General features: G+C 46.1%; 1 protein-coding gene across 1 annotated transcript in view; it reads right to left on the bottom strand.

Annotated features, from left to right (window-relative positions):
* Positions 1 to 17,785, bottom strand: part of UBE2D2 (ubiquitin conjugating enzyme E2 D2) — a gene marked incomplete at its 5' end in the record, with an annotated part of 28,981 nt that extends 11,196 nt beyond the window's left edge. Inside the window, 5 exons of the mRNA XM_082006325.1 lie at positions 2,643 to 2,748; positions 2,837 to 2,914; positions 3,006 to 3,037; positions 8,012 to 8,075; positions 17,762 to 17,785. Of these exons, the coding sequence (XP_081862451.1) occupies positions 2,643 to 2,748; positions 2,837 to 2,914; positions 3,006 to 3,037; positions 8,012 to 8,075; positions 17,762 to 17,785 (304 nt within the window). The remainder of the gene's footprint in view (positions 1 to 2,642; positions 2,749 to 2,836; positions 2,915 to 3,005; positions 3,038 to 8,011; positions 8,076 to 17,761) is intronic.
* Between the last annotated feature and the right edge of the window lie 4,071 nt (positions 17,786 to 21,856).

Here is a 21,856-nt window from a genome sequence, read left to right on the forward strand (position 1 = left end):
CTTCACCTTTCTCCTTGCAGGTGAGAGTGAAAAACATATTCATGTACCACACATTAATTGCAACATAACATCTAGCCCATGTGAGCTGCTGACAATGCTGTCTACCAGATGCCCCAGGAGCAGGAAGTTGTGTATGATAAACTGTTTCCTAGAAGAACTGTTTCTAGTCTTCCCTGATTTCTCTATACACTTTTATAGCTGTGTTCTAGTTACCTGCTTACAAGTTTTAAATTCAAACAGCTTACTCCCAATAGCATCCCTTTTTAAAGGGCGGCACAATTTAGAAATACTCTTAAGAAACCTACACTACAAATACTAAATTGCTGGTTTGAAGGGATGCAAGCTTCATGCTGAATAACTTAAGTCTGGTTACTCGCTTCTAATTACCTATCGCAACAGATTTTCGTACTAGCAACACATTTATTCTTTGATAAGGCTAATCAAAGAGTTACTAGAGAGCTGAAATAGCTCCAGAGTCTACAAAGACACAATTCTAAACTGACTGAAAACAAGATCTCCATCCTACATGACTGAAGTTGCCTTCGTGGAATTTATTTATACTTGTTCAAGATGGGAATGCTTCTTTTAAGTATCAGCTCTTGCCTCTTATTGAGGTCTGCTTTCTGACAAGACATCCCTATTATTTCTGAGGGAAGTATTCTGAATTTCTATGAAGTCACCCATAAGAATTTCTTTTGCTGCCTTTAATTCCTTAATGGAATGAACACCAAGGGAACTCGGACAAGACTGTTTTCTCACTGGTGACATCTGTATGGGTTTTGTGCATTCATATGAACACTTCTGCAATGAGTGAAAAGTGATCAACAATAAAGACACTTAATCTCAGGGAGCATACTTTAAGATAGAGACTGGGTGATAGAAGGGGCTAAGTAGCCTAGAATGGCCACACCGATCCCATGGCTTACTCTAGCTAGGCCACAAGGATGCAGTTTAAAGAGGGTAAGAAAAAAAAGAGTTCAAGGCAGAGAACAGGAGAAGATAAGAGATGTTAAGAGCAAACTGCAACTGTATTTGGGCTGCAAAATTAATGTCAAGATGTATTTTGTGACTAAAGCTGACAGCCATTAATAAGCAGTCTATTGATGCCCTTCTTAAATTCTTACCCCATCTTTTTCCAACTGTCCTAATTCCAGTCTATCCTCCAGTATTTTCAAACGTGCTATCACCCCACTGCCTATATGGTCATTTTATGACTCTAAAACAAATGAAAGTAATATACCATGCCACATTACACATTCTCCAACTACAGTATTCTAACCAGCTATAGAGCAATTTAATCAAAATGTAGTACTAAGAACTGATGTCTGCTAACTTAGTGCTTCCAACAGTAGCCAGTACTTGACTGAAAGCACTTGTAAGCAAAGCTGCATCAACCTGACAATCACTTTCCCCTTGACTGACACCATCTCTTCAGTTCCCTCAACTCAGTGAAGACTTTCAGCTTCATGCACTGGTAGATTAATTTCTGTCAAAGAGATAAGTCAAGATATTGGTTTGCCTTTTCATCTGTTTCTACAACTACAGAAGCCTTTAGCTGGACAGAGAAGGTAGGAACTTTTGTGAGTTCAGTAAAAGGGGGACAGTTATGATTTAACACAAGTCATACATCTGAACCAAAAAGAAAGTGTGTGGGAACACCACATGTAGTTGGAGAGAATAATTACAGGCAACCAGATAGCCTCACAGAGCTGGGACAAACACAACATGAAGGATATAGTAATTAAATGTGGTGTTTGCAGCATTTAATTACAAAACAGCGTGAAGCTACAAAAAATGAAATGGTGAGGACATGGTCCATGCACAGAAGAGACCAAAAGTATCCTCTATTGCCATGGCTAGATCTACAATCCCTAGATCTACACTTTCAATAGCCAGAAAAATCAGTCAAATTGCACGCTGGGTCTTCTTTGAAGGTATTTAAAACCTCCTATTTGCATTAAATATGAATACTGTTCTGCCAGGCAAAGGACATATTCCAGCACCCCACAAGCTAACACAGTTCACAGGGACCAAGATGTTTCTAGCTAAAGAAAAAATTAAGATAGTGCAAGCTTGTTAAGTTTTAAAACATGTTTTAGTAACTCACATCATTGGAAGTTTTGTTAAAAATGTGACCAACACCGAGTTCTGATGTTCTCTTGAAAAAGGGACTTTTTTTAAAATGACAAAGAATCAAAGCAGTTCAGTGCTTTGTAAAGGCCACAACTGTTCCCCTATGTATTTTACTTGGTGTGCATTTTGAACACTGAAGTCTTCCATTGTCATGTATTAGGTTTAATTTGGGGGTGGATTTTTGTTTGTTTTGGTTCTGTGTTTGGTTTAGTTGTTTTTTTTTTAGTTAAAGTGTTTAGACTGAGGTGAGGTGGCAAGACTATGTACTTAGCATAGGAGGACTTCTCTGATCCACTGGCAAAGTTGAACAGTCTCCCTGTGGTGACAGGGAAACTGGATGTCGAGAGCATCCTGTGCTCATGAATTGGCTGCAAGCTAGATTTAGAGTTGCAAGACTGAAGTAGTGACCACAGAAATGGCTGACAGCAGGAATGCAGCAGTTTTTACATTCTAAATCCAAATCAATAACACATTTCAGCAGAATAAAATGAAACGAGCATTGGAGGTACCTTTTGAAATAGTTAGTGCTGGGGACCACTGTGATCGTAGAATATCAAGACAAATGCTGCCATTACTGTTAATATTTGGATGATAGATTCTTGTTGTAAATGCAACCTGCAGAAGAAGGAAAATTTCAGTGTAGGGTCACAAATGTACATCACACTATATGGTAATTAATAGATTTATGGTACAAGCCACTCACCTTAGGTGGTTTGAAAGGATAATCTGTTGGGAAGTGAATTGTCAAGAAAAATACTCCACCTTGATAGGGACTGTCATTCTGTTAATGAAAAAGAATCATTGCAGTTTGAGGAGTTATTACAAGAAGACTGGTCATAAAAAATTATGAACATCGATTCTCCTATACTTACTGGTCCCATTATTGTAGCTTGCCAATGGAACACTGAAAAAGAGAAAGATTTACTTCAGTTTGGGGAAGCTCAAGTAATGAACTACTTACTTCCAGACAAAGCACCACAGAAAAGTCTATTTTAAAAACAAAGTCTTCTGAAAGACTGCAGGGAAGCAAGCCAAAGAATTAAACAGAGACAGAGCTAAGTACTCAACACTCCACATACACTTGGTGCACACTCTGGGATTGCTGTGATGCCACACACATGTTGTGCCCTGCAAAAAATCCCTTTACAATAGAAATCCAGTCACAGTCAACATTTCAGATCCAACAAATTTGTGAGTTCAGCTTTGTTGTTTCCAGTGAAGCACCCGAATGAAAGCCCAGTTTCCAATGACTGCACTGCCCTCAGAGCGAGCTACAGTAAAGGTACAGTATGAACTCAGAGCTTGCTTAGGTAAGGGGAGTGCCAGGGGAGGTTTAGATTGGATATTAGGAAAAATTTCTTCACTGAGAGAGTGGTCAGGCATTGGCACAGGCTGCCCAGGGAGGTGGTGGAGTCACCATCTCTGGAAGTGTTCAAAAAACATGTGGATGTGGCACTCCAGGACATGGTTTAGGGGACATGGTGGTGCTGGATTAATGGTTGGACTTGATGATCTTGAAGGTCCTTTCCAACCTAGTGATTCTGTGATCTTTCCTACATGGATCCTTAGTTAAATGGAGGGCAAGCCTAAGCTTTGAATATACCATATGTAAAGAGGTAACCTAAGCTAGTGTTACCTTGACTGAGCGTTTAAGCTTAGTCTCCACAGAGGCCTCAAGATTTCATTAAAGCAGCACAAAGCAATACAAGTCTTAAGAGAATGCAAGAATGATAGTCTGCTCAACACTTGTGACCAGGATCTGCTAGTACCCACTTCAGGTTAAATGGACAAAAATTAAGTCTCACTTGTATGCATCTGTCCAAGAGAACGTCTTAATCTGGCAATACAGAAGATTCGTGAAGAATGTCTTTATGCTGCAGAACATAAGGAAACCATCAAAGCTGTTAATCTGTATGAGGCACATTAGGAATTTCTTGAGGTTCCTACGTTCTCCAAAGGCTCTAACGCTAGCTTGTGCTAAGAGCACCAGCCTAACAAATCATTTGCTATGCAGTACTGTGGGAAGTTTCCCTCTTGCACGAAGATCAGCTACATCGCATCTTCAGAATGTAGCAGAGCTATATACAACTGGGGAGCTGTACAGAAGACTCCGGCTGTTGCTAGGCAAGTCTTCAAGACAGAAGTTGAAGTCACCTGCAGCTATGTACTTAACTTGCAACTAATATCTATAGCTTTTAAGACTACCTGTGCCAAAAGTACTTTTGGCCCACAGTGGCACTACTTGTTCTAGTCTAGCATAAGCAGTTTTTAATGACACATGGTACAGGCATTATAACTGGGAATGATCTCATACAAGGAAAGGAAAAAAAAGCAGAGTGGGAACAGCCCTGCCAAGGCAAGGGGAGAGGAGCGTTTGGTTAAAGCAGCAGGTTTATTACAAAGGGTACTACAGCTGGTAACACCAGCTAGCCTTTTGAGAAACTCTACACTCATTTGTAGTGTCAGGAAATCAAGACAGTAGCCCATGTGTTTACAGGTAGTGTTCACCCATTTTAAAAGGTTCAGACAGCTTTACAGGAAGTCTGCCTCACCCGCAGCAGGACAGTGAGAAACCTAGAAGAGGACAAAGGGTGGGGCAGAAACCCAGCAGTGAAGAGTGTGGCTAATCACAAGAAAAAACACCAAGAATTTCACAGGCATCAGTAGATGCTGGTAAGATTCACTGTGACTGCACTGGAGCACACATCGACAGCGCTGGACATTAACCTGCATACCTCTGCACACTGAAAAGGGAAGCCAATATAACCAACTCTGTCTTAAACCCAAGAAGAAACCAGAAAGAAAAACACCGTGAATCTTAACATTTTACAAACTAGAAGAGGTCAGTTGGTGGTTTTGGTTCCCCCCTGCCAACTCCCACCCCAGACTCAAAGAAAGTCCTTGTTTAACCTTTAGATTCTCACAACATCCAGGACAAGTTTGATGAACTAAATGATGGAATTGTCATGCAGAGCTTATTTCAATTGACTCTTGACTTTGAAATCAGCCATTCAAAAAGTTATTTACAAAGTAAGGGGGTTGCTGACTTTCAGTAGCTAAGCACAGGTACACATTTGGAAGTGAACTAAGCCACTGCATAGCACTTCGGAAGTGTATTAGTATAATCCAGTCCCAATTGTATTTCTAAAACAAAGGCCAGAGGTAGTTGGAAGACAACTAAAACTATGTTACCACAACAAAGAAAATCCTGTCCCTACAGTTAATAAGGCAGAAACAGCTCTTCACTTCCTGAAGCTTATGAACTACAGGGACAAGAAGCTTGTAACTGGGGACAGCTCACATCGGCTGGACTGGCCACAAGGTACCACTTTGCAAGCACAGCATGTCCTGAACTCTGAGAAACGCCATTCTGACAAGGCAACTGAGGCAGACCTAGAGCACAGCGATCTCAGCGAAGGGACCTTTCTGTTGCTGCCACTGCTATCCCACTTACATACACCCAAAGTGTTGCTCTCAATAGTCAAAGTCTTTCATTAGAAGTCTTTCAGAAAGATGGCATGAGGAGAAGAATTGAGTATTACTTTAAAGCTTTCTGTGTTCAGCAGTTAACCTTCCATTACAAGCATTCACCAACTTATGATACCACCTCCTGCACCAGACAATCTCCATCACCTTCGATAGTCTTTCTGAACTATGAAGTAGTTTAGCAAGTGTAATTTGTGCCATGATAATTTAAGGGAAGAAAAGCCTCAGACTGGCTCTACATCTTAGTGATTTCTCTTCCATGGAACTACAAGCTTCTTTGAAATTCTATTCTGAAAGCAGAAATAAGTTGTGGAGTAACTAGAAGCAGCCTGACACTACTGCTAAAAACCCTCAAAACCAAATGCAGCTTTCACTTATTTGAGAGCATTGCAGAACAGTAACATCTCCACTAATTTCCCCATTTTCATTCTCTCAAAAAATGCACTTAACCTATCTAGTCCTAGATTTCTATAGGAATGTGTAAGTTTCTATATGCTTCAGCACTTCTGAATAGTTCAGAAATGATTCAGAAAGAGGTTGGCAGCTAATTTTTTTCCTTTTAGAAAGGATACCTAAACCTAGAATTCTTCGCACATAGATGGAGGGTTCCCCTACTTAAATATCCCTTACTCATGAGCTTGGATACTTTGCCGAACAGCACACTTGTCACAGAGACCACACTGCAGAGCAAGTTTCAATGCAAACCGTTTAATGGGCATCCCAGTCAAGGCTTCCAAGTGTTCTTAGGTAGCCTTTTCTACACAGCAGAGCTGCTACAAGAGCATAACATTCCTTCACCTCAGGCATTTTATGCATAAATGCCACTGCATTTAATGCAGGCCCATGGTAAAGTTAAAGCAAAAAGGTGAATTTGCAAGCGTTCTTCTCTCATTGCAAACATCCTACTGATCCTGCTCATCTAAGCTATGACCAAGAGTTTAATGCTGCTATAAAAAAAGCAGTTCACCAGGAAGTGTGAAAACTTAGTTAATATGTACAACTGTACAGCTTGCAAAACCACTGCAGTTTAAAGGCCTCTCACAGAAAACCACCATAAAGTACAGGGCAACAATTAAGTTGCCTTATTCACAGCTAATCAAACCAGACTGGGGAACATTACCTACGACTACGAAGCATCCACAAAAACACCATTAGGTCAAGTCACATGATGTATCTTGGCCTCCTCCCTAGGCAAAAATACATGCACAAGGTGACAGATGATCCTACTGTAAAATGATGTTAGACCAAAAAAAAAGTAAAAGTAGGACTTTAAGGGATAATTGGGGTTTTGCTGCTTTAACACAGCTCCTCAAGCTTCAAAAGGACAGAATAACAACTCCAAATCACACACCTTGCACCTTTCCCCAAGAAAGATGACCAGCTGATGTGTAGGCCAAAAAGACAGTCCTAGGCTATCCCTTACATGCAACCTGGCAGGGCTAACATATTTGAAAACTGTACTCAAATCAAACAGCATCATGTGATGTAAGGATACGCCACCTGCACCTCCTATCTCATACCTAAGCAGCTATGTCCAAATCAAGCAACAACTTAGTCACAACAGCAGGATTTAGACATTCTGATTTTGCTTACTGAGAAAGCCACAAGTAGTACTCCAAATTGAATGAAATCTTGCCTAAAAATTACGAGTCAAACCTGTTTTTCAGTTCTTATACCCTGGTGTGCTCTATAATAGCACAAAAATAGATTAAAGAACAATCAACGTTTCCAGTGTTCCTATAACTCACTTGACCACAGTAACTAATAAACTTCTTTAAAAAAAATTTAACATTACTTCCCGATTCAAGCTTTAACTTACCAACCAGTTTTCCTTCCATTCACATTCTAACCTCTTATCCCCAAGGACTACATGTAAACCTCTTAAAAAATGCAGTGTTAACTAACTCCTGTTTAAGATACAGTTAACTTTGACCTTGCTGTACTAGCATCTAGTATTAGGAGTAGATTGTTTTACTGCTACAGGACCATGTGACTACAGCATATACAGTTTAGCTATCAAAATAGTCCAGAAAGCTGTGTGCAGCTGCTTGCTGGTTTGGCCACAGAGCTACTAAAGTTTACGAACTTCTGCAGACAGCACGCCCTACAAGAACGCCGGAACAGTTAATTCAAAATGCGTCATTTAAGGTGTCCTCAGTGCACAGGGTCGCCCAATCAATAAAATGGGAGTAACATAGATCTCCAGTGATGCACAAGGTATTAAGAGATACAGAATGGTAACTGATTTAAGATTAGTATGCTAAGTAGTATCTAGTACTCTAACCAAAAGAAACAGAGAGCTTCTCCTTGCTAAAGGAACAGGACATCCCATTTTAGAAGAAAGGAAAGAAAGTTAGAGACTGCAGGTGTTTGCTGATGGTAGCATACTTACTGTCATCACCAACAGGCCCTGCTGAACACTGTGCTGGAGGATCACGTGCCAGATCATTCAACTCCTAAAAAAACAGGAACAGTTTAGTTCATTTAATTTCAAAACCAATCATGTTATTGCTAAAAAAGCTGCTAGGGGCACTTTGGCTACCATTCTTGCTCATGATGCTCACATCAGTGAGTTTCCTGAAGCCACAAGAATGGCAACACCACAAAACTAATAGCCAGGACCCCAGAAAGTGAAGTTACATCTTAAATCCAGGTAACACATTTGGCATAGGCATCAGTTTCCTCTCTAGGTTTCCACACTCAATAGTCACAGCAATCCTCATCAAGTCACAGGGTCTATCAGGTTTGCCTTCATTGATAATAGAACTTAAGAAATCCAAAGCACTATCAGGTATTATATGCTCCACTATCTCCAGGTCACGGGGAGGTAAGATGACCTCAATCCAACAATTCTCAGTATCTCAATAGCCTTATTTTATCCCCTGTATTGTAACGGCTCCCAGGTTGCTCCAGCTATAGCGATCTAGTTCATCTCAAGCCTGCAGTATCCTTTTTGCAGTATACAAAACTTCAATAACCTCTGGTTGTTTCACCTCCAGACGTATGCATCAGGGAATACAGGAGGTTAAATGGAATAAAACACAAAGCCTTCTGCACCTACAGAACTTCTAGCCCACAAATGGAAATCCTCAATTTTCAAGTACCTGTGTCAGTCACATTTTCCCTCTGAAGAAATCCTATTATGACTCTCAATTGCTCTGGCTGAACAGGTTGAGTAATTCAGAATACTGCTGAACTAGACCGAGTTTCAATTTGAAGCGAAATTTCAGCCCAGAACAGAAAGAGAGTCCACACATTGTCACCAGTAACTCACACTGGCAATTTGCTCAGGAGGAGGACATTTAGTGGGAAGTGCAAATAGAGTAAAATTTTGTGAAACTTTGTCAGCTCTATTTCTGGCTCAGCCACTGACCTGCTTTGCATGATGGGCCCAAACACACTAACTTTTTTGTGTACTAGCTCAGTCTAGAAAGTTAAACAAACAGCAGACAACCATTACCAGGACAACTAAATCTAGTGTTCAGGAAATGCTCCCATGCTGTCCCTGGCCCATCATACGTTCAGCTTTCCACCTCACAGCCTGCAAGGGTTACCAGGAACAGTCCACAGTGGAGTCTCGGATACCAGACTTATGTGAAGCTTTTGATAGACAAAACATTTAAGGACAATGATCAAGACAAGCTGATTGCAGGAATGGAAAAAGCTTGTCACTTAATGGCCTTTTGTTATTTACAGGCAGTATTTAAGCTCTTGAAAAGACGAGCTCTAGGAGTTCCAGCTTCTACTTCCCACGAATTGTGAGGCCACCACTAACCAAGTCCTCTTCTGTTACAACAGAAAGTTGCATTACATCAAAGAGGTAAATCTTGGGGTTTTCCCCAAAGTATGAAGTCCCCCAGAATTCTTGCAGTAGAGACGCAGAGCTCCACATACCCCAACTACCGTAAAGCATACACAAGTTTGGTTTTGTTTTCAGTGGCTCTCAACTTTTAAGGAGCCCAGCTGAAAGCCTCCTGACTTGACACTACAGACTACTGAAGCCTTCCTAGTGCTACTGCTGAGCTTCTTACAGTGCTGACCCAAGCAAACCTTGCTCCCACCACAGTTCAACATTGATGTGGACAGGAGTAGATATTGAGCATGGAACACCTGCTGAAGAGCCTACAGCCTCCTGAAGGTGGGGATCATCTCCCGATATCCTCTGAAGGAGGAAAGCCCTTCAGAGTTGTCAGTTATACATGTCAATTCAGTGTAGCCAACTTCAGCCGAGTGAGGATTCCCTCCGTACCTCCTGGTTGCAGGTATCAGCGAGCATGAAGATCAGTAATGCACTCACTCCCCACCAGCACATGTTGCACCACCTGCTGTACACCGCCCTGCTTTAACTCCAGAACATTAAACATGTCAAGTATCATCCTGAGCAACAGAAAAATACTGCTCCACCCTACAGAAGCACATGTACTCTAAAAGTTTTCAGATAGTGACAGCCTGAAAAAGAGTTGCAAACTGCACTGTGCTCTACTTCAGCATCAGTAAGCCAAGAGACACCCTGCACAACAAGTGCAGCAAAGGAACACGCAGCCACTTTACACACAACTTCACTGGCACCTGAAGGCCACGCATTCTTCGTGGTCAGTCTAGTCGCTGCCACAAAGAACGAAGTGAGTCTCCGCGTGCACAGATTCAGAAGTACGGGCATGAAAACTTAAACAGGAATACACCTACATTTTCTTAAGTTGTATATAGTACAGGCCACTTCCAACTGCCATTTGACTCTAATCTTCTGGGAAAAGACAATTTAATGCTACAGTACCCAAAACCCCAAACACATTTAAGCCTCTTCTGCTTACCACTTCTCATACCCTTCACTCCTGTTTTATGTGTAAATAAAACGCAACAACACTAGACTTGAAAGGAGTACAACTGTAAGAATCCATGTTCTCCATGCAAGACCACAGCCTACTACAGAGTATATTTAAGAACCTAGCATGCACCTTCCCTACTATAAAGGGGAAACAGTTACAAACATGGGCTGCAGCTTGAGCACATATTCTACCAGCTAGTACAAAACACAGCTCCAAAGCTGCCCCGACATTCACCCTACATCCCGCTGCTCCACCAAACTCGATGAAACAACACACCTTCAGTGATACCAAATGACGTAAATCTCCTAACAGATGTAGAGGCAACAATGAAGCTGTTAGCAGCAGCCCTGTTTCTCATCAAAATACTATTTCTTTCTCTTCAATCTTCAGTTCCAGCTAGAAGGAATACTTTGGTTTTCTGAAGCTGTGTATCTCATTGACAATGAGCTTGTCACTCATTGTATACCAATACCACTCTTGTCTCAGTGATGCAGTTCTCACCGAAGGCATCATTTCAGGTTCTGCTCTATAAACTCACAGATTAAAAGGCCTGTGTAAAAAGCAATGCATAAGCTCCTTGTGCTTGAAGGAACAACTCTCAATTCAAGCCCCTCTGATACAAAACCTCCCTGCTTTTGTAGACAACAGTTCAGATAACAACGAGGTAGGTGAACCTCCACAAGACACCTCTGGAACACAGCCAGTAGCCGCAGTAGACCGCCAGTTGCCTCGGCTCACCAGAGGGGCTAGCACATTACCGGATTTCCTGGCAGGGCACAGATGGTCACTTGATGAACATGCCATTCACTCCACGGATGAACATGCCATTCTTGTCAAGCTGCTGACATGCTCGTAAGACTTCCACTACTCACTTGTCAGACCCACAGAGCCAAGTTTAAGAACAGGCATGGTAGCTACATACAGCTGCATTTATCCCAGGTACAAGCGAGAGGAGCATCCACTGCTGCAGCACAGTGGATGTCCAAAAGCTTACTCTACTTTTTGAAAACTCCTGTGCAGTTTCCAAGGTAATGCTACCACAACACCAGACCTCACGAGGTCGTTGCTTCCAGAGGTTGCTGAGGGAGACGGAGAACCACTTCGTTTGTAACTCAGAATAAACAACTCTGGAGTTCACGTAAAACTGGAACTCGTAATACATGGAGGATTCAATTACAGTTTGGTATCATCTACAACCCAGCCATTGCTGCATGTATTAGACCTGAAGTTGCAAGGCCTGCTCTGTTTCTCTGTGATCTGGGAAGGCTTTCTAGTCAATGACCAAGTCTGATCAGGACAACACTGATTTTAAACCAAAACCTGAAAAAGCTGTAGCTGGTTACCTTTTGAGACAGTTTCTGTTCCTTAAGAACACGTAGAAGGTTTTGCTTCAGGAACTCAAAAGTGAAGACTCAAGCATCCTTTAAATGAAGTTTTGGGTTGAGTCATTCAGCTCCCAGGAGGCTACCTCACCAGGAATTGCCTTCAGCTGGAAAGCCAACTTACAGAACTTAAAAGTTGCCATCTCCCCTAAAGCAAAATACCCTTGGGGTTGGGCCCACTGCTCAGGATCATATCATTAACCTGACCCATCTTACAGTTAAAAGTATTAATTAGTTCCTCAGCAAAAATGAGGAAGTGGAAGCATGGGGCAAAGCAAAATATACCCCTACTCAGGGGTTCCAGGAAAGCATTTGAAAGATGGATCATGCTTATGCCACAGACAACCCTAGCTGTGCTTCCCAAGTCATGAAGGCATCCGCTGCCAGTAAGGCCTCAGGGCACACAGGAAAGCCAGGGCCATAAGCCTCACTCAGACCCATGCCACCATCAGCTGCTACCCTCCTCCCGTACCCAGCAGCTAGTACATTGCATTTAAAATGCATCTTGATCAAGGAGTTCACAAACTGCACAGGAAGTTTTTAAAATACTATCAAACACAAGTGTTTTCAGTCTTACCTTAGAAGTTTAACCCTGCACGTTTCAAATCATAATTAGTTTTAATTGTAAATTGTTAGAGAGTTCAAAGGTATTCCTCTAGACAATTCCCTCCCCAGTCTAACAGGTTCCTGGTAAAAACAGCTCTGGACAGAAGATAAGACTAGTTTAAAGGATTGATTAAGTTAATACTAGCACAACTTTTAGTAAGAATAACTAATATAACTGGCAACAATCATGCAAGTAAAAACTCATCATCCTTTAGCAGTCAGTTCCAGCAATCTTAATATACCTTGGTACGCAGCAGAGTTCCCCAAATACACTCCAACACACTAGATGCCTGCCTTCAAACAGTCAAAGATTATCCAAAGTCCTTTCACCTTGGACTCCATTGTCTTTCCTCCCTACTCCAGCTCGAGCTGTTTTCAAACCCTCTTTACTCCGAGACCACATCACAGCTTGATTTTCACTGCCAAATTTTCACTTACAGCAGCAACCTGACAGCAAAACAAGCTTTTAATCTGACTTTAGCAGGTTTATTTGCCTGAAAGCCCCTGAACCCTTCTGTGAGAGGCAGTCTAGGGATGTGTTACAAAACTGTGATTTATCTAACCAAAAAGGAACTTTCAGCCACTTAACCATGAATTGCTAGCAGCTTTCAAGAGAGCAGTGCCACACAATACAGAATCAGGGCCCAAGTCAAATGGGCAGCACCCTGCCTTACCACAGCAGCACGACCACAGTGCAGACAGGCAGCGGCCAGCTACATGCGCAAGGCTGGGTACGAGCCTGCTGCACGTCCCTTGGGCCAGCAGGTTCTACCTTTACCCGTTGCAGAAAGTACTGTGTAAGATGATGTGTAAGAGCCTACATCCACCACGTGCTTCACACAACTCTGCTACTTGCCAAGCGGTCCCTCTGTGTAAGGTTGTTGCCTGCATGTGCACACCAAGGTCAGATCACCAGCTCCCTACAGCAGCCATACGTGCTTTCCTGGTCTACAGGACTCTTGTGATTCCAGAGTATCTGCCATTCTAAGGCAACCTCTCCTATTAACAGAAGCATTTTAATCTTCAGAAAGATTTTAATCCTTTCTCTTTGACAGAATCTCTTTTTCAATACCTGAAATGGCTCAGATCCACTGACTTTGACTTCTTACAAGACTCTGCAAAAGTTAAAAGGCAAGTAGTTAAGCGAGTAGCATGAGAAAAGTCAAGCTGTATGAACTACAGGAATAACCAATGTACACGTTATAAACAAGCTCTGATATAACTGTCACTTTTTTTTTTTAAAGCCTGAACAGCAAGAACACCCAACTTCCTCCTGGTGTGGAAACCAAGTATCAGAAAAACCTACCTGGCCAGCAGCAGAAGCTCAACCAGTATTCTCTGTACCGGTGACACACAAGATGTTTAACACAGATGGGCTGTGCTGGCAGCTCCACGAACACAGCAAGAGGCCGTAAGAGAAGGACCAAGTTGTTCCACTGGCTGCTGTAACGCAGAACCAGCAGCACAAAAGTAACACAGTTTGCTCAGCACAGGTAGCGTGCATAAAACTCAGTTAACGCTACCTATGTTCAATGAGCCGGTGAGTTTAACATATCCCAACTGCAGGTAGCATTCATTTTGGCAGAGGTGATACTTCAGCACCCCAGCAGGTCAAGCAGCTCTGGATCACAAGCAGGCCCATCATCTTCTGCAGCTAAACAGGGGCATCACTATGGAATATAGTTTAGTTTTGTAAAGCATTACCTGGTTTTTGGGCTTCTACATTACAAGCAGTAATAAGCCACCACTCCTCTGCTATAAGAAAACATTATACTTCAGCAGGGCTGAGGCACAGCTTCCGATTTCCCCTTCCCCCTCACTGCAGGGTCCATCACGCTCATATGGGAAAATCCATAAAAGACAGTGAACTAACCTTTTACTGCCTCTCCCACCCAAAGCAACTCCAAACAGTGTCCTACTTATTCAGTTATAGGTAACCCGTTTCCTAAAGATAAACGACACAGATGGGGATGTGGCTGAATCCAAAGTGTTTTGGCTTAAACCTTAAAATGGAAGCCATTCATTACGGCCCTCTAGTACCACTGCAATCCTACCTCTGGATATCTTCACACTGCATTTCTTACTAAATATATATATATATATATGATAAAATAGGTCATTGTTATAGATCTAAAAATACCAATGAAATTGTTATCCCCACACTTCACAGGGACTCCAGATGGCACAGTTGCCTACATCTCAAACATTTCTCACCAAAAAAAGTTTTTAGACCTGCAAGCCAGTAAGCACCTAAGCAAGAACGAAGGACAACACAGCCTGAAAGACTGTGGTGAATAAGAAGCAGCAATCTGATAGGTCAAATGTCTGAGCTCTTTCAGAGCATCTGCTTAAAGAACAGCTGCTGCTTCCTGCAGACACATTACCCCGGCTCAAGTCTCTGGCCAACCCCAAGAGTAACCATGCTGCCAGAGACATGCTGGGACAGACTGTGCAGCTTCTTGTGCTACCTCACACACCAGCAACACCACCACTTATCTGGCTGCAAACAACTTCTTGTTCTGCCCCTGTTCAGCCCAAAAGAGTTCAACATGCAAGAGGCCGTTTCAGGTAACACTGCTGACACCATATCAAAGGTTTACTCTTGGGATTTTCTGCTTCTTTCCAAGTTCTCATCCCTATATTATCCAAGGACACAAAAACTTTGGAGAAAACCTCGTAGTCTGTGGTCGAGCATCAAACCCAAATTGCCAAGCACAAGAGCCAGTGGCAAGACTGAGTCCTGAACACTGATATATCGAGACTGATAATACCCTCAAAAAATGCTTAAGCAGCAGCTTTCCTTCCCATCGCTGCTTTGTACTCAAGTCTACTGGGATTATGTCTACTTAATCCACATTCTTCAGGCTTTTGTTCCTGCCACAAGGTGCAACAGCAAAGATCAGAAACTTGCTGTTCCCGTCGCTATCCTGACGGGGATGGTCACTAACACTGCTTTACTCAAAGACCAGAACAACAAGATGATGATGATGATACAAATGCTCTGCACAGGATTTAAAATCGCTAGAATGTAAACAACCAGTGATTATTACTTAAGTAGTTGAGCGAGACAACCCCAGTAACTCAAATTAAGGGTACTCCTTTCTAGTCTGTAGCTTAACTCCCACCTAACTTTTAAAGCATCTGGTCTGCTAGAAAAAGTGGTTTTATTTCCCTTCACATACTTTGTTTCTGTTGGAAATGTTGCCTACATCCCTATCATCTCCCTTCTCCTCAACAGCCACCACTCATTCTCCACTGAAACACTTCGTATGTTGAGCTCTGCAAAGTACACCACTGCTTTGGCAACACTCTCACCATTTCCCAAGCCTTTAAAGACTCTCGTAATCTTACACATTACCACTCATGCCTGTCTTTGAAAAGCAGCATGAAGAATCAGTCCGCAAGCACCCAGTGTTAACAAAGACTCTACACATTCAGCTTCTCCCCTGTTAAAAAACACAGACTAGAAACAGAAGTGCTCTGAGCGCGCTGAATCCTGAACCTCAGCATGCATTAAACTACAATAAAGTAGCTTTGCCGGCTTCCCGAGTTATCCGATAGAAGATACACCCTCTCTACAAAAGCGCTGCACTATCTGTGCATGTCCCCCACCCTCAGGAGTCCCATTTATCCTGTTCAGCGTTCACTGCCGTGCCTCCCAGGTCTATTCTGATGGCAGGCACACAACCCGCTCCCGAGGAGGAAGCGCTCTTTCAAAACACCTGCGAGCCCAAAAACGTACTGTGGACCAACCTTCACATTGCATTGAGGATGGCTCAGTGAGTGAGTGACAGAATGCTGCAGACAAGCGATGCTCAGCTAGAGCACAGCTTCCTTGTGTAACCCACCACCCTACGCTCCTCCGGAAATTTCAATACCCAAAAGTTATACTCAAAATCCTTCCCTTTCTACAGCTCTACCTACTCCATGAGCATAAGTAAGCCTTCAAGCTCTCTTCAGTTTTCTTCTCCACCTTAGCTTTAATTTATCTGTATGACACATGAAGCTTCACAAAAACTTCAAGATAACCTACAACCAAAGCAAAGATGTTAACATATAATCCAAATCCGACGCTACATACATAACAAGAGAACCAGCAAACTGATCTGAAATGTTTAGTTAGTGGATCCAGATCTGGCTGTAGGCAAAAGTCAGATTTACACAGTAATTGAGACCAGAAAACCTATAGGAAGACTGGCTTCTACACCTGAACCTTGCATAGAGGCTCCACATTGACAGGTACATGGTTTGCAGGGAAAAGGACATTAATTCCCTGCCTGACTCACCAAGGTAATAAAAGAGCACTTCAATATTCCTCTCTTGAATGGGGGGGGTGTGCGTGTGTGTGTGTGTCTCTTGGTAAAAGATATTATAATGATCAAGAAAAGTACGGTTTTAAGACGACAGGATATTCGCCAGAAGTGTTTTTGCAAAAGGCTGGGACAGCAGGCACGCTGCACCTCCTGCTCCAGGAGAAGGCAGCTCACATACCTTTCCCTGAAAGCCTACCAGATGACTCGGGTTGTAGAGCGGCGCTGGCTCCATTAAAACAGTAAATCACACTGTTTTGACCAGTTGAACGCGGCGAGTTTACTACACTCAGCGCTTCAGCTCCCAGCGCCAGGGCCATGGCTGCCCGCGGGCGAGAGGAGCCTCTGGCCGCCTCCCGGGGCAGCGACGCCGACACTCCAGTGCCTTCCGCTCCTCCGGCCGTCTCCTGCCAACGACGGCGGCCCCGCTGCGGCGCAGGGCTCCCCGCTGCTCCCGCCCGGTTCCGGGGGGCGCGGAGCCCCCCCCCTCAGGCCGCATCAGCTGCCGGCGCCCGCGGCCCGGCCCGGCGCCCCCTCGCGGCCCCGGGGCCTGGCTCCGGGGGCCACGTTGCTTCGGAGAAGCCCGGCGACCGGGACCACCGCCGGCCTCGGCCTGCCCCGCCGCGGCACCCGCCCCCGGGGGCCGGGACACGGCCCCCACCCCGGCCCCGGGGAGGAGCGACCTTCCCGGCGTGGGGGGAGGGGGAGGTGGAACAGGGAACGGAACAAAGCGCCCGGCAGGCCGGGCCGGAGCCCCCCGCGCTGCCGGGGAGCTTCTCCCCCGCGCCCACCGCCCCGCGACGAGGCCGCCCGTCCCCGCAGCGCGGGCGGAGAGAAGCGCCGGCAGCCCCAGGCCTGCCCCGGCGGGACCCCGCGCCGCCGGGCAGGGCCCGGCCCGGCCTCCCCGCCTGCCAGGCCCGGGGCGGCGGCGGCGGCCGCCTGCCCGCGTTATGTAAGGCGAGCGCTCGGCCAGGGCTGCGGGGCCGGGGCCGGGCGGGGCGGCAGGGCCTGCCCTTACCTTGTGGATTCTCTTCAGCGCCATTGTGTGCGCGAGGCGGCGAGGAGGGGCGGGCGGGGAGGGGGCAGCCCGCGGGGACTATTTTCCGAGGGGGAGGGGGGGAAGGAGGAGCGCGGAGGTGGCGGCGGCGCGGAGAGGGGGGAGGGGAAGGGGGGAGGGGAAGGAGAGAGAGAAGGGGGGGAGGGAAGGGGGAGGGGGCCCCCCCGGAAGGTGGCGGCGGAGGGGGGGGGGGGGGCGGGGGGCCTGCGGGCGGGCCGGCCGGGCGCGCTGCTCCCCTGGCGGCGCCGCTGGGCTGGAGCTCCCTGCCGCTGCCGCAGCTCCTACCGCATCCCTCCGCCGCCTCTTTATGCGCTGGCGCCTCCTCGCCGGCCTTCCGCGTATCCCTCCGCCGCGGATCCCCTGCTCCCGCCGCGTTCCCGCCGCCGCCGCCGCCGCCGCCGCCGCAGGGCACGCGCTTGGCGGCGCGGAGGCGGCCGCCGGGACAGAGTCCGGGACCGGGCTGGGAGCGGTGGGATAGGACCGGGCGGGAGCGGCGGACGGCGGGGACTATTTGTCGTGTGGACACCGTGCAGAACTCTCCAGAAGGGGGAGGGGGAGAGCGCGGAAGGATACAGCGGCGGCTGCTCCATGCAGTGGTTGGACGGAGGCGCGTGTGACGGTGGAGCGTGTGACGGCGGCTTCTCGCGAGAAGGCGGGACGGGAAGAAGTCCCGGTCGCGCCGCCGCCGTGAGGCCGGTGAAGGCCTGAGGCGCCGGTGAGGGCCGCGCCGGGCCTGGGCCGGAGGCGGTGCGGGGGGCCTGCGCGGGACCTCGCGCCTCGGCAGCCTGGCGGGGAGTGGCCGCCGCCCCTGCGGCTCTCCCTGCCCCGGGAGATGGTGGCCGGGCCCAGGTGCCCGGGCTGAGGCCTCAGAGGAGGGCTGGGGCCAGCGGGGCACGGGCTGGCGGTGTACCCTGCCAGGGGGGCATCCGCGACAGGCAGAGGCCCTCGGGGAACACATGAAGTGGCACTAAGAGCCGTGCTGGTGACATCTTGTACCTGGCGGGGGTGGCACATGGCTCGGTGTCCCTTACCCATGGGTAGCGGCACAGGGCTGGCACACGGTCATTCCTCTTCAGGCCTGGGAGGACGGATGGACAAAGTGCACCAAGTAGATCAGCACGTGGCTGCATAATAAAGGTTTGAGCCATCAAACAGGCATTTACTTATGTAGCGAAATAACAATCAAATATCAGGCTTACGATTCATGCCAATAGCACTGTTCAGTGAAGAGTACAAGGCAACCGACCAAGGGCTCGAGACCCAGCAGGCCAGCGGCATCATGGCGAGAGGCAAAGGCACTCCAGCAGCAACGGCATCCGTAGCCCTGGTGCCAGGGTCAGAAGAAAAATGCACTTCCATCCAGCATGCCCGTGGAGAACACCGATACAGACAAAAATACAATCGTTCTCAGATGACTGAGCAGCTTGTATCAAAAAAAAGGTCATCAAATAATATGTCTGATGGCTACCAGTGAGCTGAAGGGTTCTGCACAGCTTCAGCCAACCTCCAAGCCCCATAACCAGGTACTGTTTGTATAGCTGCACAATCAAAGCATGAATGGGCAATTGCCGTAAAGAGCCAGCTCAGAAACAAACCTCCCTTCAGGTCTGAAACATCAGAAACTGAGCAAACAAGGCTGGGAACAGGGCACTGCTTGGGACAAGGACTTTGTGCACATGTTCAAACAAGGTACCTATGCAGGGGAGTTCAGCCTAACAACCAAACTGCCCGCATGTACACAAACCCATGGGCCATCCTTTAAGACACTTTAAAATCTACATCAAATTGGAGTCTTTTCTGTTGGTCCTGCTTCTTTTCCCATTGCCAGCTTTGGATCATGAATTGGGACTGGATGGTTGCCCCTCCATCTTAGGCTTGTGGTGGATGGTGCCCTGGGCTGTCTTGGACCCTTCCAGGCTGGCAGCCCTGCTACCGAGTCAAGTAAGAAAAATGCCAAGAGCATTTTTAATCGGGGTTGGAAGTCGTAAGACTTTCCAAGAAGGCATCAGGTTTTGTTCCTTTACAGGCACTCATAGGAAAGCCTGATTTCCTATTAATTTCTCTCTTGTGTAACTAACATTTTTAGTGAATTATACTATGATTTTCTGTTATTGTCTGTCTTCTCACTTGGTACTGCAGCAGGCTTGTTTTCCGCTGTTCTTGTCAATCCCACACCTCCTGTGCATCTCTTGGCAGAGGGGGATGAAAGGCTTTAATAGGAGACTTCAGAGGTAAGTGAAATACTCCACTCCAAGTAGCAAGAAGCAGCTCTGGGCTTGGAGCTCAGCTCCAAAACTTCCCTCGGGGTCAGGCTGTCCCTTTGCTAAAGCACCCTTCTGCCAGCCAGTCCCTGTAGCCGGCAGAGCTACCCGCAGGATTAATTTTCTTGCTGCTTTTGAACAGGCAAAGTTTGGAAACACCATCCTACTTCTGATGTGTTGGTGATGATGGACTCGTGCCTGCTCCTCCCAAAGCACCTGCTCCTTCCTCCTGCCCACATAGCTGCTGCTCAGGGTGGAGGTGAGGATCTCTGGTAGCACTTGCCCTGGCCTCTCAAGAGCCTGGGGACTGCTGCTTCTTGGTGATAGTTGTGGTCTCTTCTCATGCTGATGTTGCTGCCAGCCTTTCTGCAACACTTCAAGATTTCTTTACTGGTGGCTTTAGCATAGGGTGTGTTTTGAATTAATTTCTCTTTGCTCCTCCACATTTGGTATGGAGAAAATAAAGCACAGATTCATAAAAATGGTTTTCTGGTGTTGTTTTTTCAACTATTTTGGTTCATTTTGTGGCTTCTTGCTCTTTTCCCTCTTTCCTGTCACTTTTTGGGTTGCCAGACACCCGTTGATTGCAGAAGAACAGCCAGCAGCCCTGCCCCAGTTCATTGCTCTGCCACCCCCAGCACAAGGGAACTGGAAATGCTCAAATACTAATCCCAAACGGTCGTGGCTCTTAAGACCCCCGCCCCGAGTCCTGGGTCAGAGGCAAAACTGCCTTTCTTCCAACGTTTTCTGCTTTCCTCTTTTGTTGCCCAGACAGCATCTGATCCCGGTCAGGCAGCCTGATCCTGCTGAACCAGAAGTGACATTGCAAATTCCTCTTTACTAGGAGATGCTCCCTTGGTCCCCGAGAGCAGTACAGCCACGATAGCTTTGCCCCTTGCTCAGATTTGACCCAGCTCCTGACAGGGCACATAGTGTTTGGAATTGCAGTCCTGCTGGTGACTGCTGGGGCACGAAAGCCTTCTGGCCCCTCGAGCGTCTTTCCGGAAGCATCCGTCTCATGCTTCTGGGGCAATTTTCAATATACCTTCAAGTCAGAGCCTCTAACGACTTCACTTCTCAGCAGTCTGCACACCAGCCAAGATTAAAGTCATCTTTTTCCAGTATTCTCAGAAAAAAAGCATTGGATTTTGTCCCCAAATTGGAAAATTATTTTTGGCTCACAGTAGCAACAGAAACAGTCTGGATTGCTACTTTTTCCTTGTCAAGCCTTGAAAAGTAGTAAAGCATTATAAAACTCAGTTCAGGGAATAAACAATTTTGAAAATAAAGAAATAGGAAAATAGTTTTGTCGTGGTTTTAGTACCAGGGGTAACTATGATCTACAGTTTCTTACCAGATGGATGTGGAAGTAAAAAAGTCATTTCCATCGTTGTTATTCACAAGGTCAGTCCCCTTAGAATTGCTGAAAGGTAAATCTCGGTTGCAGCTTCTGAGATTTGGCCTGTAGCTGTAAAGGGATAGATGTTAACTTGGTGTAGGCTGCCGGGAATTGAAGATAGGGCCATGTCTTACCCAGAAGGTATTTTCCTCAGCGTTCACAGTTAGAGCTTTGTCTGATGTGGCAATAGATGAAATGCTTTCCACTGGAGCTCAGACATGTCTAAAAATGCCATGAGATGCAAGAAAGATCAGGCACAAATACACATTAACCCAAGATCACAGGGAGCAGAGTCAGGGAGTACCTGGCCCTGTCGAGCTCACAGTCAGATTTCCCGTTGGCTTTTCGCCACATGGCACTACGGTTTTCACGTCCTTTGCTTTCTCTCTTTGCTGA

This window comes from Phaethon aethereus (assembly GCF_964289735.1).
Source record: "Phaethon aethereus genome assembly, chromosome: 14".
Classification (NCBI taxonomy): Eukaryota; Metazoa; Chordata; class Aves; order Phaethontiformes; family Phaethontidae; genus Phaethon; species Phaethon aethereus.